The 17,132-nt window shown below is 34.2% G+C and overlaps 2 protein-coding genes across 2 annotated transcripts in view; one reads left to right on the forward strand and one right to left on the reverse strand.

Annotated features, from left to right (window-relative positions):
- HisCl1 (Histamine-gated chloride channel subunit 1) overlaps positions 1-9,316 on the forward strand; it is a 33,827-nt gene extending 24,511 nt beyond the window's left edge. Inside the window, exons 8-9 of the mRNA XM_069836601.1 lie at positions 5,802-6,007; positions 7,733-9,316. Of these exons, the coding sequence (XP_069692702.1) occupies positions 5,802-6,007; positions 7,733-7,903 (377 nt within the window). The 3' untranslated portion in view covers positions 7,904-9,316. The remainder of the gene's footprint in view (positions 1-5,801; positions 6,008-7,732) is intronic.
- The window catches only part of LOC138707664 (rho guanine nucleotide exchange factor 38-like), a 201,652-nt gene that overhangs the window by 75,105 nt on the left and 109,415 nt on the right, over positions 1-17,132 (reverse strand). The gene's annotated exons all lie outside the window — the stretch shown is intronic.

Genomic DNA, 17,132 nt, shown 5'->3' on the forward strand with positions numbered 1-17,132 from the left:
GTGCGTCATTTGCAAGCGTCCAACGTGTCTTACAACAGTACGTGAAATTGGTACATATTAAGGACGACCGGGATCAGGTCAACGGTAGTCTACATCCACCAGGGATGACACATTTGGTCCTCTAGATCCTGAAGGATCACTACACGACTGCATTCCAGGCCAGAAACCATCTGGAAGTATTAAGACACACTCGAATCAAGAGTACTGTCAGACGAAGATTAAGGAAACCTGTAATTGGTCCACAGCTTACTCCCAGCACATACCAACGACGAGTACAATTTATACTACAATATCAGAATTGGACTGTGGATCAGCCAGTACCTAGCTCAGATATCAGTCCCTTTAGACATTTGTAAGATATGTTTGGCCAAAATCTCGGCATCGAAAATTCAACTCTCTGAACGAAATGTTAACAGTATTGCTCATGAGTGGACGCACATCTCCAGGACCTTGTGGCGAGCATACTGCAGCACAACATGGCAGCATAGTCACCAGGAGTGGAAACCTTCAACATTAGAGCAAGATAAATTGCACATTGATAGCAATAAAAGCTCTAGTGGCATCACCATGCATTAAGATTATAACTTTCACTTACTCTATGATGCACTCCTTGAAATAGACAATATGTACGAAATTTTTTAACGTTAAAGAAAACTGCAAGAAAAAAATTGATAAAGGGAATAGCTTGCAAAGGGCCTATGTTAACAATTCATAGCAAGTTATTGCAATAATCTATAAAAATATTGAATTTAAAAAATGTATTTAAGGAAAGAAAGTTTTTATTCACTTTCTTGCATGCAAGTGTAGTTTATTTCCTTTAATTATTATTCAAAATACATACATAAATAAAATAATTTAATAATCAACCAAGTAAGATGAACTTTCATTTCCTGGATTGCACGCAAAAGGCATTTTTTATAACCTCAAAGGTAAGACATTTCACTTCACCTATATACTAGACTTTTAAGTAGATGTATTTAATCAATTTCTCACAAATTTTACATAAAATAGATTTAAGTGCGTTATAATCATTTCTAACACTTTTTTTCAAAAGATCTATATTTCAAAGCGATATAAATGCATAATTATATTAAATTTTTCTTCAGTGGTTTACTTACGTGTAAAATACATTTACGACAAGCAATACTAATCTTTGAACAGTGTTTCCTATCTCTCCTGGAGTCACTCTAAGGGTTTTGAGACTTAGAAATTTAAAAAAGTCAGAAATAATTTGATATGTACTAATCAATTTTCTTGTGAAAGTTTTATGGTCAATGCTATCTTAATCGTTTCATTTGTCAGTTCCTTATACGTATTACAAAAAAATCACGAAGCAAATAACTAGATTTTATTGATTCATTTTTCAGTGTGAGTTATCAATTTCTAACATGGGCATTCAAATTTTGCTAGACGTCGCTATACTTCATATGCGTTCCTTTCCGACAAGTTGACTCATAGATAGTGAATACGAACAAAAACCGTTCAGTAGTTGTAGTACGCAAAAACAAGGCATACTCCAAACAAATTTTCTGTATCAAGGGTGCTGAGAACGTGTATTTCCGTGAAAAACTCGAAATATATATTTTGAAGCATAACAATATCTTCTATTTTTATTTCGTATAACGAGAAAGTATAATAATCTTTCTGTGCTTTCACACATTATCAGTCGTAAGTGGTAATGTCCTGCTATGCGACAGAATAGTTGTGTTGCACTACTGGAAGTTCGCATCTGATAATTAATTTGAAATGAGAATAAAATAGCATTGACAAATTTTATGCTCGACCATGCCGAAATGTAGTAATTATACACCTGGTAGCAGGCCTTTAATGCATGTCATTAAAGTACACATAAGGTACATGAGCCAAATAAAGCCCGGTTCTAAATAAGGCCCATCTGTCATTTAATTAAGATAACATTACAATTTCCACTAGTTTCTTAATGTTTCTGGCAGTTCCTGGCTACTAATGGCTAGACCAGAAACTATAACAGTTTAAGTGAACGATTTCGCCATGTTTGCTTCAGTTGAACAGTGAACGACGTCTGAAGCTGTTGTCGCTTTTATTTCGAGGTATTTTAATAAACCTTATGCATTTTTTGGTAACTTAACATAAATGAACATGGTATATGTCATTTCAAAGCATATGATTACTAGAATAAGATAGTGTATTGATATTTTCCACTTAACGTGTATTTATTTATCCTTTAGTACAGCTATGAATGAAAGTGTGGATTTACAGGGAGCTCCAAATAAGGCCCTCTATAGATGAGCTAAACAAGGCCCATGAACCTTATTTGGAACATGAATTATCTTCAAGGTTTTTCTTATTTTGAGCCTCATAAATACGTTCTGTACATACAGTAATTTATTTATAAGAAAATTGTGAAGACAATTATCAAAGTTGCGATAATTATTCTAAATTCGTAATTTAAATTATTTTAGCATAATAATTGTGTTTATTTGTTAAATATAATATTTTAATTCTTTCGATATGTAATACCTAAACACATAAGTTTCAGTTATTTAGAGAGCTTAAACTTGCGTTATTTTGACTCGAAATGACTTGAGACATAGAAGGTTTGAAGACTCATGAGTCGTTACGTTGTTCTGCTTACCTAACAATACCACACATGAGTTGCAGCCATTCGATAAGTCCATGCTTGGACCTTACGAAGCATTCTGGGATGATGAAGTCTTGCTTTACTGGTCAAAGCAGGAAGATGCTGAAAGTCGTACAGTGAAAAAACGGATATTTGGGAAATACTGTATTTAGTAAGGTTTGGCCAAGAGCTGCTACTCCTTCTAACATATCAAGTGGGTTTAGCGCTACTGGAATTTATCCTTTCGACCCTAGTGCTATCCCTGAGTGCCTTCGCTTCCTCCAAACTCAACAGGAGAGAAAAGCCTGAAGAAACCCGATTACAATCACAATCTGGATCCCAATTGCTCATACTGTACATCAGCCAAATCAAGTTGAAGCATTAACCCAGAAAAGAGTTTCGAAACAAAGAGATTCAGGGGACTCAAGCTTCACAAGTGACATCTTCTCTCTTCATGACGAATCCAGTAACTTTTCCCATATCTCTAGTGATAATGAAGAACAATTAGAAACTTCATTTCAAGACATTCTTCGTACCGTGAAATGAAGAAAAACCATACAAACCAGAAATGAAAAGCCCTTAATTACCAAGCAGTTGAGGTAATTAGGAATTGTTTCAAGGCAAAGAAGACTAAATCAGTTAAAACTGCTAAAGAACATAGGCCTACAGAGGACCACGAAAGCGATAAGAATGGTGCCACTATTCCTGAAGGTTTGAGCGTGAAGACAACTCAGAAGAGGAAAATATGTCTTGTGCCTTCCGTGAAAGATCTTCTTGAAGCTGGGCCGAGTGGCATTCACGCTAAAAGAGTGAGAAAAGGAAGTTGGTTCTGCTATTTATGCAGAAAAGATCGTATTGCTGACATGAGATTGTGTGTAAAGTGTTCAAATTATGTTCATGAAGAATGCATTGGACTTACGGCTAAGAAAAAATATTCAGTTTTCTTTGTCCACAGTGTGATTTTCCCAGAATGTCATCTTAGACTAAGGACAACATACCAGTTCTCTCTGCCAAGAGTGTAATCTTCAGACAACAGTGAAACTATAGTGAAAATACTCAGGTTTCGTTGCCCAGAATGTGATCTTAGACTAAGAAGATATTTTTTTCTTTTACTCAGAGTATGATCTCTAGACTAAGGACATTTGCTTTGTTCAGAATGTGTTTTTCTCTACTTAATTTTGGATATTATTATTGTAGTTTATTTGGTTTAAATACAATTATTGTAATTTAATTTATTTTATTTGCTTTCGGAATGACTATTTATTTACACATGGGCCTTATTTGGGACTGATAGTGGGCCTTATTTGGAACGAGTGTGCTAAATAAGGCCCTTTACTCACATTTTTAATATTGCACTATTATAGAAAAGTTTTTTAATAACTCTAAATCTAAGACCACGTTTTCTTTACTGCTCACCTTGAAGTATGTTTTAGTACAATTTTTAGAATTTTATCTCCTTCAGTAAACGTACAACAGATCTTGAGAAGTTAAGTGGGCCGTATTTGGCACATGTACCTTATTCATTAAAGTTCAGGTTTTCGATTTTTCTCGGATATGCAATCGAAAGACAACTAGCAAAACGTCACGCAGGCTGGAAATCCAATACTGTCGCGGAATTTTATGTTCTGTTACTATAATAATTAGCGTTAATTGTAAATAATATTCAAATGAATTCAATTTGTCATCTCGTTTTTCAATGTCGAATTCAATTTCAAGGTTATATCAAGTTTAACGTTTATCTTATTCTCTAGATCAAGGTCGTCGACATTCGTTGCCCGGAAAAAATCAATACTTTCGCGTCTGCGCACATCTCACAATTTACGAGATTGCACAAGGTCAGTTCGCTTCCCAGTCACATAAGAACAACATGAATACTTATGAATAATTTCAAGTTAGAAATATGGTCGTGCATAAAAAGTCGTATGAAACCTGCCTATAATGGTAATTAAGACGCTCGTATGAAAATTATGAAACGAGCGCAAGCGAGTTTCATAAACATCCTCGCGCCTTAATTACTATCATTATAGGCTCGTTGCATAATGTACTATTATGAATTTTTGTACTTCTAAATTCTTCATTAATAAGTAGAATCCTGTGTTCGGTTACTCTGAACACAAGTTAGGTGTACATCGATCATACTAGCTTCGTACGGAGAACAAGTTACAAGTCAACAGTTCACACTTCAGTGAACCAAGTAGTCTTTCCGCATGTACCGGTACTGTGTGTCTACATCTGTTTATTCGTGTACCTGTGTGTGTATCTCGGTGAACAACAGGAATACCACTTGGATTTAATAACAACAATAACGAAGTATATCTTTAAAGGCAGCTTATATGCAATAGAATATCATTTTTACTAGGGATAAGCAAAGAAAAATCAGGAACCAGCCCATTTATTTTCAGGAGCCATCACATTTCGTCCAGACATGCAAAGAGGAAATCATTCGAGCTAAGATAAAGATAAATTTACTGAAATATATTAAACAATATTAAATATCTATGCAATGCAAACACACGTTCTCAGAGACGCTCTGAAGCAATGTAGGACAATATCTTGAGATACGTAACAAATATAAAGATATTAATTTAAAAAGCACCTTCGAATTTCTTCCTACAACCGCTTCTGTTAAATACATTAGTCGTAGTGGCAAAATAAATCGAAGTCTTAAAATTTTTGAACTCAATAAACAATTCAGGCGACACATATAACTTTTAGTCATCATTGGTACCTGATGCTCGGAGTTTGTCTACCCATGATTTTTACAATAATTAAAACGCATCTGGATACTTTAGATCTAATTAAAGTTTGGAATTAACAAAAAAAAATAATAATACATTTCAGCACAAAAGTAAAATGAAACACATTATGAGCGCGTGCTTCACAAATTACAATCCGTGACTATAAACGTTTCAAGTGTTTCAAATGAACAATTTTTCCTTTTATCGGGTAAAATACATTTTCTTCTTTCCTAATGACGTGCTCGCTACGAAATTCTTATATTGTAACACTAATTTTCAACCGCCTAGCTTTGTTTTGTTTTGGTATGTTCACTGAACAGCAGACCTGAACTAAGTAGCGTTGGATGCCGTCAAGCTATACTCCATACATACCTACAATGTTGAGGGTTGCTTGAAAGCTTTAGATAACCAAACGCAGGTCTCTATTAATAAGAATTAAAGAATGCTTTCTGTTCTGGTTGCAGCTACACAGAACACACAATCCCAGCAGTCATTGCCGCCAGTATCTTATGTCAAAGCTATTGACGTGTGGATGTCGTCATGTTCTGTGTTCGTGTTTCTTTCTCTTATGGAGTTTGCGGTGGTGAACAACTACATGGGTCCTATAGCAACTAAAGCCATGAAGGGTTATTCCGAACAAGACATTAGATGTGCCGCTGATGATTTCAAGGTAATACTTCTGGCACTATGCAAATGCAGAAGATTAGGTATACATTAAACTATACAGAAACGAAAAGGCGTGGGATTGCCTTTACAGCTCTTAAAACTGCAGTTTTATTGTGTTCTACTTCCATTTTCCATGTAAATATTTTGCTTCTTTCAATGAAGGTTGATTATGTTTCCACAAGACTCCTCTTCGGAAGTTTTACTTTGTGATTCATGTTTCTAAAGGTTATACTGTACGTATATCCTATAAAGATTTCTCCATATAGAGGTTGAGTCCCCACTTAAGATGCTCATTGCTTGTAGATTTGACCAGCTTTTCACATACCTACTGAATACACATTCAAGATGCTCACTGGGTGCGGATTATGCCTTCTTTGAAGAAACACATAGTGTGCAGACACCCGTTATGTCCAAGTGTTCTCTCATGAGAGGTATCATTTAATAAAGTACTGTTTCAAGCTCGAACTTCATAAATGTAGTTGTACATCCTTTTATAATTACTTACAAATGGCTTTTAAAGATCCCGGAAGTTCATTGCCACCATCACATAAGCCCACCATTGGTCCCTATCCTAAGCAAGATTAATCCAGTCTCTAGCATCATATCCCACCTCCCTGAAGTCCATCTTAATATTATCCTCCCATCTACGTCTCGGCCCCTTCAAAGCTCTTTTTCCCCTTAGGTCTCCCAACTACACTGCACCGTACATTTAGTAGAAAGTCGATGTTCACCTACTTAGATATAACACGCGTCGGCAAGCATCATCTTTTGGTAGAGCAGTGGTATTCAATCTATGGTACGCGTACCGACAGGGGTACGCGGGGTTGTCTCAAGGGGCACGCATCCCACTGATTACGTATGTAAAAATTCTGACATATTTATTCTATTATACTTGTTGATAATTATTGCATTATATTATAGTTTATTTTACAATATCAACTCTTGTTTTGCCTTGCTTGAATACAATTTTACGTAAATCATTACTATTATTATTGCATTAATAACTATCGTACAATAATAATAATAATAATAATAAAAAAAATAATAATAATAATAATAAAATAATAATAATAATAATAAAATAATAATAATAATAATAATAATAATAATAATAATAATAATAATAATAATAATAATAATAATAATAATTTACTTTTAGCATAACATGAATCAAAGTTTTTGTTAATTCTCATGTAACTGCAATGCGTTTGGGGGTACAAATATATTTCAAGGATAAGCTAACAAAAAAGGATTGAGTACCACTGAGATAGAATAAGAAAGTCAAGGAATATTATGGACAGTAAAAAATCGATCATACGGGAATGGGTATTTAAGAGTTGTTAATTCATTGTAAAAAGCGATGTTACAACGTTAATCCAAAACTACATTTCCCTTAAGTATTAAATCTGTAGCTTATAATAAGAGGAGACATATTGGTGCTATCTCAGAAATATTCTAAACTTCATTTTGATTCGGCTAATGTTTTTTTCGGTCAACTATAAATGAATGAATGAATGAATGAATGAATGAATGAATGAATGAATAAAGTAAACAAATAGGTAAATAAATAAACAAACAAATAAATACACAAATAAATAAATAAATAGGATTATTAGAGTGTTATTTCAGAACATATTGTTCGAGAAGTATATTACATTTAATATTTTTTTTTTTAGAAATGAAGTTACATGATTTATGTCAAGATGGTAAGATGTGTGTCTGTTTGTAGGATTTGGCGCCTAGGCGAGGGAGTCACATGAGGCATGTACCAACGATTCCACAGTACGCGACATTCTGCAACGGCCGCGAGACAGCTTTGTACATCGACAAAGTGTCCCGCTTCTTCTTTCCTTTCTCATTTTTTATCCTCAATGTTGTTTATTGGTCAACATTCTTGTAAATATGTACTTACAAAACGAGAAAGCACGATATTCCTCGAAACAAATTGCGAGTGTAAATAAGGCATCTAAATACTTATATACTGTACTATACATAATGTAGTTCACAATATACTTCTCGAGGTTTGTACTATACATTTCTGCAACTACTGAATACACATCCAAATAACCATGATTATTAATAGGAGTATGAGAAATAAGAAATTAGTTCTCTCTGCGTCATAATTTCCATACGTATTGTGCAATTCTTCGATTCTCGAATAAAATAGAATTATGTTGGGGTCACGAAATCGTTGTAATCTTTTAAACTACAGTAGAGTGAACGGTACGGTGGATCGCTCAAAATAATTCTGAATTGAATTGTTTGAATTGCTTTCTGAAAAAGTAACAACAAAATGTCCACAGCGAATCTAAGTTTGAATTTACCTCTCTTTGCATATGAAAAATTAAGCTGAGTGGGATGTTATTTTAATTATTATTGTTTGGGTCGCTAAAAGTGACTGGAATCAATCATATGGAACTTTTGGTGTCAATTTCAACGACTACACTTCGTTTCATAATGTCTGACAGGAGATGTAAATATTGCCAGCAAAGGAGGAGAGAGGTATAATTGCTATTCAACGAATGGCAGAGGTCTCAGTTCACGCTTGTCTTGAAGTTGGGGGGGGGGGGATAGAACGCTTCAGACCGCCCAATTGAATAGCAATTGTACTTCTCTCATCCTCTGCTGGCAATATTCACATCTCCTGCCATTCATTGTGAAACGAAGTATAGAATAACATTTTTCTCACCGTACTACTTTTCAACATAAAGACGAAGTTAGAGCCAACCTTCGAAACGCTGTCAACTTTTTACTTCTACTCCTTTCACCAGTAATGGAGTAATTCGTCCCATGTATGCCAAACCCATGAATGTGCAAATTCGGAGATTTTGAGATAAGTGCATTACAGGGCCTAGTTTTAGAAGATATATGTTATGGCAAATCGAGGAATGTCTATTTTCATAATTTAAGTTCAATATCGCAAGGATTTGTATCATGAATGTGCTTGTCTTACCTATTCAGTTATGCTAAATTAATGAATGTGGCACTTTCATGTTCCTTTTATTCGGATTATGTAATTTAAAATGTAATGAAACGCCAATATGACACATTCGTGATTTTGGCATGCAATGTGAATAATGTTATGCGTATATTTCAGGCGTTTCAAAGTAATTATATTAATAATTGGTTGAATGTTTTTTGTATTATCGTAATATTATTAATGACCTCTACGCATTTAATATTTGTATTACGTAACGTATTCCTAATAATTAACCATTCGTAAACCTGAATGTGTCTTTCATTAAATTTTTATGTTTGCCATAAACATGAATGTGATAAAAGTTGAATATAGGAGAAATAAAAACAAAATCTCAATATTAAAAGAGAGTTGCAATAAATAACAAAACAAGATTCCAATAAAAAGTTGGATAGAATCATTTCCTGAATTTTAAACGAGGTTTGAATGTTTAACTTCGTTTTCCTCTAAACTCTAAATTTGCACATTCATAGTTTTGGCATACATGGAACTATATCCTAACCTCTTCTGAATAAATTGACAAGCAAACATTCTCATGGGAGTAGATAGAAAAGTTTTTTTTTTCTTTTAACCATGTTAATAATGTCAAAACAAGTGCTTATACAAATTTTGGCCACTCGAGCGCAATTGCGAGGGTTGTCCAGAAAGTAAGATTCCTTGGGACCGTTTAATAATAATAATAATAATAATAATAATAATAATAATAATAATAATAATAATAATAATAATAATAATAATAATAAACATTTACTATTCCTATTATAATATTTGTTATTATTATTATTATTATTATTATTGTTATTAAATTTAAACTCAGGCGGGGCAATTATTCCCACTGTCCCCTAAATAGTGCTTCTACTACCTCACTATTCCTGAGACGGATTTCACGTAGTAATGAAATTCATTCGCTGATAAATACAGCAACTTCTCGAAATGGCAGTAAGCAACCATACTGACACATCATTATACTCACACACGGTCTCGACTACATGTCTATTGAAGAAATGTTGCTCAAAATAGGATGACATAACCCGCACCAATACACTTCACACCTGTCACTCAACATTCACATAGGTCTGATGTGGAAGGCTCCCTCGTTAAGACGTTTCTGAGATCTTACGTATTTGCAGCTTCATGTTATGCGGTAACTGATAAGAGTGATAAGAATCATGTGAAGTAGACAGCTTGTCCACCCATGTTGGCCTCTGATTTTTCAGTGAACGGAAAGAAATAGACAATATAAATACCTAAATGTCATTTCCGTTGTAATACAAACGACAAAACGCGTCTTCCTTTGCTCATGACGTCACGCTCGCAGGATCTGGCAACTGACTTAAGTTTTATTAAATATGGATTATTATTATTATTATTATTATTATTATTATTATTATTATTATGTATCATTGCAGCGACATTACTACTACTACTACTTCTACTACTACTACTACTACTACTAATATTAATAATAATGACTATATTATTAGTAATAATGACGATAATATTAATAAGAATAATTATATTAATCATAATGATAATAATGATAGTAATAATAATAACAGTAATAATAATATTAAACTTTTCGCGACGCGCCCTAGTACTTTATTTACGACTACACCCACGCGTAACGTTCAATGACCATTCTTGAAAACCGCTAAAGAAATTGACCTTTCTAATAATAGACATGTTTACAGCCTTTCTGAAAACTCTTCTCCCACGTGTTGTCGATTGTTAGAAACAATTGCTTGTTGTAAAATCGACCCAGAAGTAAGATTCGTTTATGGCACTGCTATAAAAGTTTCCTTTGCACTTCACAATTGTGTGTGACAGTAATAATGTAAAGTTCCAAGATAAGAGAGAGAGAGAGAGAGAGAGAGAGAGAGAGAGAGTGAGTGCGAGAAGGTGAAGGAGGAGTAATACACATTACTACCTAGATATAGACTAGACTTTGTGGGCGCACAGGAGGTTAGGTTAAATGGGAATGACATGTTACCAATATGAGATTACTTGTACTATGGGGAAGGAAACAATAATCACCAATTAGGAACAGGATTCTTTATTCATAAAATAATAAAATCAGCAGTAAAAAAGGTCGAATTTATCAGTGATAGGTTAACGTATTTAATACTTTAGGGTAATTGGTGCGATATCATAGTTATAAATGCTCACGGCCCTACAGAAGAGAAAGGCGACCACAGAAAGCAGCGGTCATCAGCACAGTGCACCCTCGGGCTAGTGTCTCTTACCCGCGGATAAGACATTGCACTATCGTGCATCCGTGGTTGCTGGCGGGTATACTTTCTCTCTCCCCCTTTTGCACGACGGTATACAGTCTATTCCGAGACACTCCTTATCCTTTACTCATTTCACCGCATGCTGACGACCACTGATATAAAGGATAGCTTCTATGAGGAATTGGAACACACTTTCGATCAGTTCTCTAGATATCACATGAATATTTTAATGGGAGATTTCAATGCTAAAGTGGGACTAGTTGCGCCTGGCAGTGGGATTGAACAGAGAATAAATAAAAAAAATTGCTGACGTTCCGGAAGAAATAATTAACGCAGCGAAAGAGGCAGAGGCTGTGCTAGTACCTGGAAAGTCTAGGGAATTGTATGAGACGGAGTGCAACAAATTTGTGACCTGGCGGAATGCCAAAAATGTCAACGTGTCTAACGAAACAGTTATACTAGCCTATATGTCAGAACAGGTAGGACTAATAAATTCGATTGTAGAGTACAGAGCTCAAGCGTTCCGGTATTACGTCATAGCGAATACGTCATTGATATTACTGGCACGCGTGCCATAATAACCCGATTACGCATGATATTGGATGTACTAGTAACCTGTTTATAATGCTAAGATGGCATAAAGATTTTTTATTTTATTGGGTTATTTTACGACGCTGTATCAACATCTAGGTTATTTAGCGTCAGAATGAGATGAAGGTGACAATGCCGGTGAAATGAGTCCGGGGTCCAGCACCGAAAGTTACCCAGATGGCATAAAGAGAGTTTACACGTAAATAGTAATGATAATGGAGTTAGGTTAGTCAGCTTTCCCACATCAAACAATTTAATTGTTTGGCATCTCTCTCCGTGGCATTCACTTTTCATTAGCTAAAAATCCACATATATCTTGATTACACAATTTTAACTCTTCTATCATTATAGATTTGGTCAATTTGTTATACAAACAACTTTCCTGCGTTAATTAAATTTTGCTGGCAATTTACCTTAGTTAATGATTAGTTTCGGCCTTATTGTGGTCATATTCAGATTTCTAGTGAGGTCCTTGCTTGTTTCCTGTTTCTTCTTATGGTGTCTCGGTGGTGGGTACGTTATGATCGGTAGTATTGTGCCAGAACGATTGTGCGTTCTGAAATTTAATACACAACATATCTTCAACATAAAATTGCACTGTTACATGCGTTCGTGGACTCATTGTTGCACGCGCTCATGGACACATTGCTGCAAACGCTCGTGAATGTATTATCGCCGCAAACCTTGGATGCACTGTCGCAAACGTGGATGCATTATTTTTTTGCAATCTTGGTTTCATTATTGTATGCACCACTCATGGACAAATGTAAGCATGTATTCGTGGATAACACATGTACGTGGGGACAGGAGAGAGAGAGAGTATGTATGTATGTATGTATGTATGTATGTATGTATGTATGTATGTATGTATGTATGTATGTATGTATGTGTGTGTGTGTGTGTGTGTGTGTGTGTGTGTGGTTTTATACTTCTCTGTTTACATAAATATGTTCTCTAATATTCTCCTTCCTGCACATCCTGTCTTGGATTCAAATAATGAGAGGATGAGGGAATAACTCGAAACTGATTGAGTCCTCTTACGAATTTTTGAGTTCCTACTATTCCACTAGGAATGGTATTTTATTAATTTAAAAACATGAACATTGTCTGCCATATCAGTTTATTCACGGCTAAATAATTCGACTGAAGTTTAAATGTGAAATTTTAACAACGATAGGATAAAATTTTGAGTTTATATAAAGTCCTTCAGTAATTGGTACTTGTCGCATGACATGGAAATTTCGTAAAAGTTTAACACGTTACTGTGCCTATCACGTAAGTGTTTCTCAACGACAAAATGAGAGAAAAAGTTTGTTTGTGTTAGTCATATCGTAATCCTTAAGTCTTTTCCTGACCCCATGACAGTGGATTCTAGCTTTCAGGTCAACATTTTATGTAAGGGCACCAAATTCTCGTAAGATAAAATTCGTTAGGAAGGAAGAACAGAAACTTTTAATGATAATCCAAAAATAAACATTTTCTACAAAAATGTTTAAGGACACCCATTCAAAATAGATGTTCCACTCTTGTCCTTATACTTATGTGAAATCCCCTGAATTCTTATCCAGGGACCAAATGGCTGTGAAAAGTAAAGTTTTTTCCTCAAACTGTAGATTATATAACAAATTTTCAGTTATGAAAACTTACTGAAAAATTACATTTTTGTAGGAAAAAATATTATTTACTGCAGAATGGATGTACTTAAATCAATTAATTTTGGAATAGAGTTAGATATTATCTCAAGTCAATCTTTCACATTACAATAATCTGTCACTTCATGTCCATACTCACTGAATTTCGACCCATTTTCCATTTTTTTTCCAAGGAAAAAAATCTAACCTCTCCACACATGTAACAAACTCCACAACTGTTCACTAAAAATGGAGGGAATAAGTTGATTGACAAGTTTTTACCAACTCCCAACTGTATATGGCAGTGGCGGTCTCTGACAAATTGCAGCGAATTTCAAACTGAAGAGAATTTTAGAAACTGGCAATTTTTCCTAAATAAAAGAAAGAAAAAATATGGCTTACAATGCGTGGATGAGTTATCAAAAATTTTTTAAAATAAGAAGTGATATTTGGACAAGAAACGTTTCAGACAGTCTAACTCTATCCCAAAATTCATTGCTCTAAGAGCACTCATTCTGGAGTAATTATTTGTTTCCTACAAAAATGTAATTTTGTAATAAGTTTTCATAACAGAAAAATTGTTATATAATCCATAGTTTAAAAGTTAGAGAGGTTGGGTTTAAAGTATTTTTTTTTTTTTTTTCCTTTTCATAGGCACTTGTTCCTTGTATAAAGATCAGGGAGTTTCACAGAAGTATAAATTCAAGAGTGAGGCAAATCTTTTCAACGAGTGTCCTTAAACTTTTGGTAGCAGCTGCTAGTATATAGAAACAGTTTTGACGAAAGCACTCGAAACACTCAACGACAGAATTTCGAAAAATATCATAATTTCGAAACTTCAAGACTGATTATTAACATTAGAATTTTGACCGCGCATAGACATTGTGATTAATCAGGTTTCCTGTGCCATTTGTGGTGACCGCAGAGAGCATTTCCACCTGTTAAATCTTCAGGATGCATCTGGAGAGCAGCACCCATCAACTTACGCGGTGTACATGATGGCGGCATCCTTTCATGTGAGCTGTCGTTTTCAGTTATTGTGTAACCTTCCAATTATAATATGTTGTACAGTGACATAATCACTCTAATAGACATTTCCCGAATTATACAATTACAACATCAAGGTTTGCTCAGCTAGGTTCTGCGTCCGTAACGTCGTATATTATTATAAAAGATAATTAACATCCTCAATGAGTTCGTTGATTATAGCATATGGACCTATCTGTATTTAATGGCCACGTTAATATAAACATGTAACTAGTAATACGCAATTCCATTTGGCTTTTAATAGCCGCACGTCTTTGAGGAATTCAATCTAAGTGTTTCTCCATAACCACCACAATATTTGCAAGTCTCTTGAGTTATATCTTTATCTAGATTAGAAACAAATTACAGCAGAACAGGGTTAGGTTCGTTTAAAGGCGTGGGAGGAGAAAAATTAAGTATAATAATGAAGATAGTATGATGCAAAATTTCGGTACAGCTGTACTGCTTCGCCATCATGAAGACGTTTCTTAGCTGGCCATTTTTTTCTTTTCATAAGTGTACAACTCTTCAGCACTAGCTGTATAATTCGATGAAATTAATTTTGATTCGGCGAAAGAAATTTGTGAAATTCCCGTAGTAATCAAATTCACTTAGATACATGGCTTATAAATGATAAATTATGTTTCTTTAACGACGCTTGCAACTGCTGAGGTTATATCAGCGTCGCCTGTGTGCCGGAATTTTGTCTCGCAGGAGTTTATTTACATGCCAGTATATCTACTGACATAAGCCTGTCGCACACTTAATTGTTATCTACCTGGGCCGGGATCGAACCCGCAACCTCGAACATAGAAGACCAGCGCTATACAAACTATGCTACCGAGGCCTACAACACTGGTAGAAAGAGATGTATCATATGAATAAACGCCAGGAATCTTCTTTCATAGGCCGCGAGACAATTTTGAAAATATATTTTAAAAATTTACATGATTCCTCAAGTGAAAACGAAATAGACGAGAGCGTCGTTGTCTAAATATCTCCAGTGTAATTATGAATGGGTGTCCTTTTCTGCAAAATTCCAAAGTTTTAAATTACAAGATAACTATATCATCTACAGAAAAACCGATGTTAGATTTGAAATCATCGATGACAAAATACATAGAAACAGTCTAAAAATCTTATGCAGTAGAAAATGAGAAACAATTTGTTCCCCGGTATAATAAATAATTGAAAACTTCAATTTTCCTGGATACGTTACGGCATAACAGACTTGAATACGTGCTTAATTAAGTTTGTGAAGTGAGGAGCACCGAATTGAAAGAGGGTCTAAGCCCAGAACATTTTAAAGTCCTTCTAGTCGGATTTGGACAAATTGGATGTCTTTATGGCAAGTGATTTGATAATCGGTGGGTAATAAAGCTTGCTTGCAAGGGATTTGCTGATATATTAAGAATAATGACATCAGTAACCATAAAAGCTCCTAACATATTCCTCCTTATATCATTATCAGTCCACACATGAAAGTACACTTCCAAAAATATAGCCCATTTCGATGCTTTATCAAATCCCATTTCTTATCTCAATTTAGAGACTACTACAACTCGATTGCCGTAACTTGGACTAAGAAATCAGAGCACAGACAGAATTCAGTTGTAATGCATATTAGGAACTGTATCATGCCTAACATGTCACTATGTATTTTTATTCAAGAAAAAATAATTTACACGGAACAAATCTTAATTGAAACAATTTCATTGCTTCTTAACAGGCTGCTACTGATTCAGTTAGTGTTTTGCAAATAGTCTTTTATCTTTCTTACAAAACAAATCACTACCAATTCTTTTGGAGTCTAGAAAATGATACTTATGCCTCTGCATTTTAAGTAATTCAGGGCAATCGTCATTTTATATATTTTACTGAACCGGTAATACTGCCATAAGATATATTAATGGTCTCTTTCTTTATGCTGTCCATTGAGCAACTGTTAAAATAAAATAAACTTTCGCCATTTTTACAACGGATTGGGACTTAAAAAATATATATATATATATATATATATATACATGTATATATATATATATATATATATATATATATATATATATATAAAACAAGTGGGTAGAACACAGTCATATCATAGTTAAAGTTAGTATGTGATTTACCATCACATTCTGGGCGGACGTTTTATTTGAATCATAATCAAATTTTACTTATTGTTATTTTTAAAGTTGGCAAAGGACTACATGATACTACGAGTAATTAACCCTTTCTTTAAATACAATAATAATCTTTCTCCTTGATATTTATTTTTGTCATAACTGTGATTTTAGCACGAAATAAACAGTGATTTAAAGAAAAATTATTAAAAACATAAAGAGCACTATAAATCAACAATCCACCGACTAATACGTGAATTGTGCGGTGATAATATAAAAAAGTGCAAAACAAAAAAGGAATTCGAAGTAACAATACAATAAGCTATTAAAAGCGGGTGTATTTCTGAATAAAGTCTAAACTGTAAATGCAAATATAATCCTTTGATATAAATTAAATTTCAGCGTGTAATAAAGTAATGCTCTCTAGTGGAAATTAAATTAAATTGAACATGCGGTTGCTTTTAAATTACTAAATTTCGTTTTGTACAAAATTTTTATTTAATTTTAGGCTATTTAAATATTCTCTAACTTCATAAACAAACACTCACTGCATTGT

This window comes from Periplaneta americana, chromosome 10 (assembly GCF_040183065.1).
Source record: "Periplaneta americana isolate PAMFEO1 chromosome 10, P.americana_PAMFEO1_priV1, whole genome shotgun sequence".
NCBI classification, from domain to species: domain Eukaryota; kingdom Metazoa; phylum Arthropoda; class Insecta; order Blattodea; family Blattidae; genus Periplaneta; species Periplaneta americana.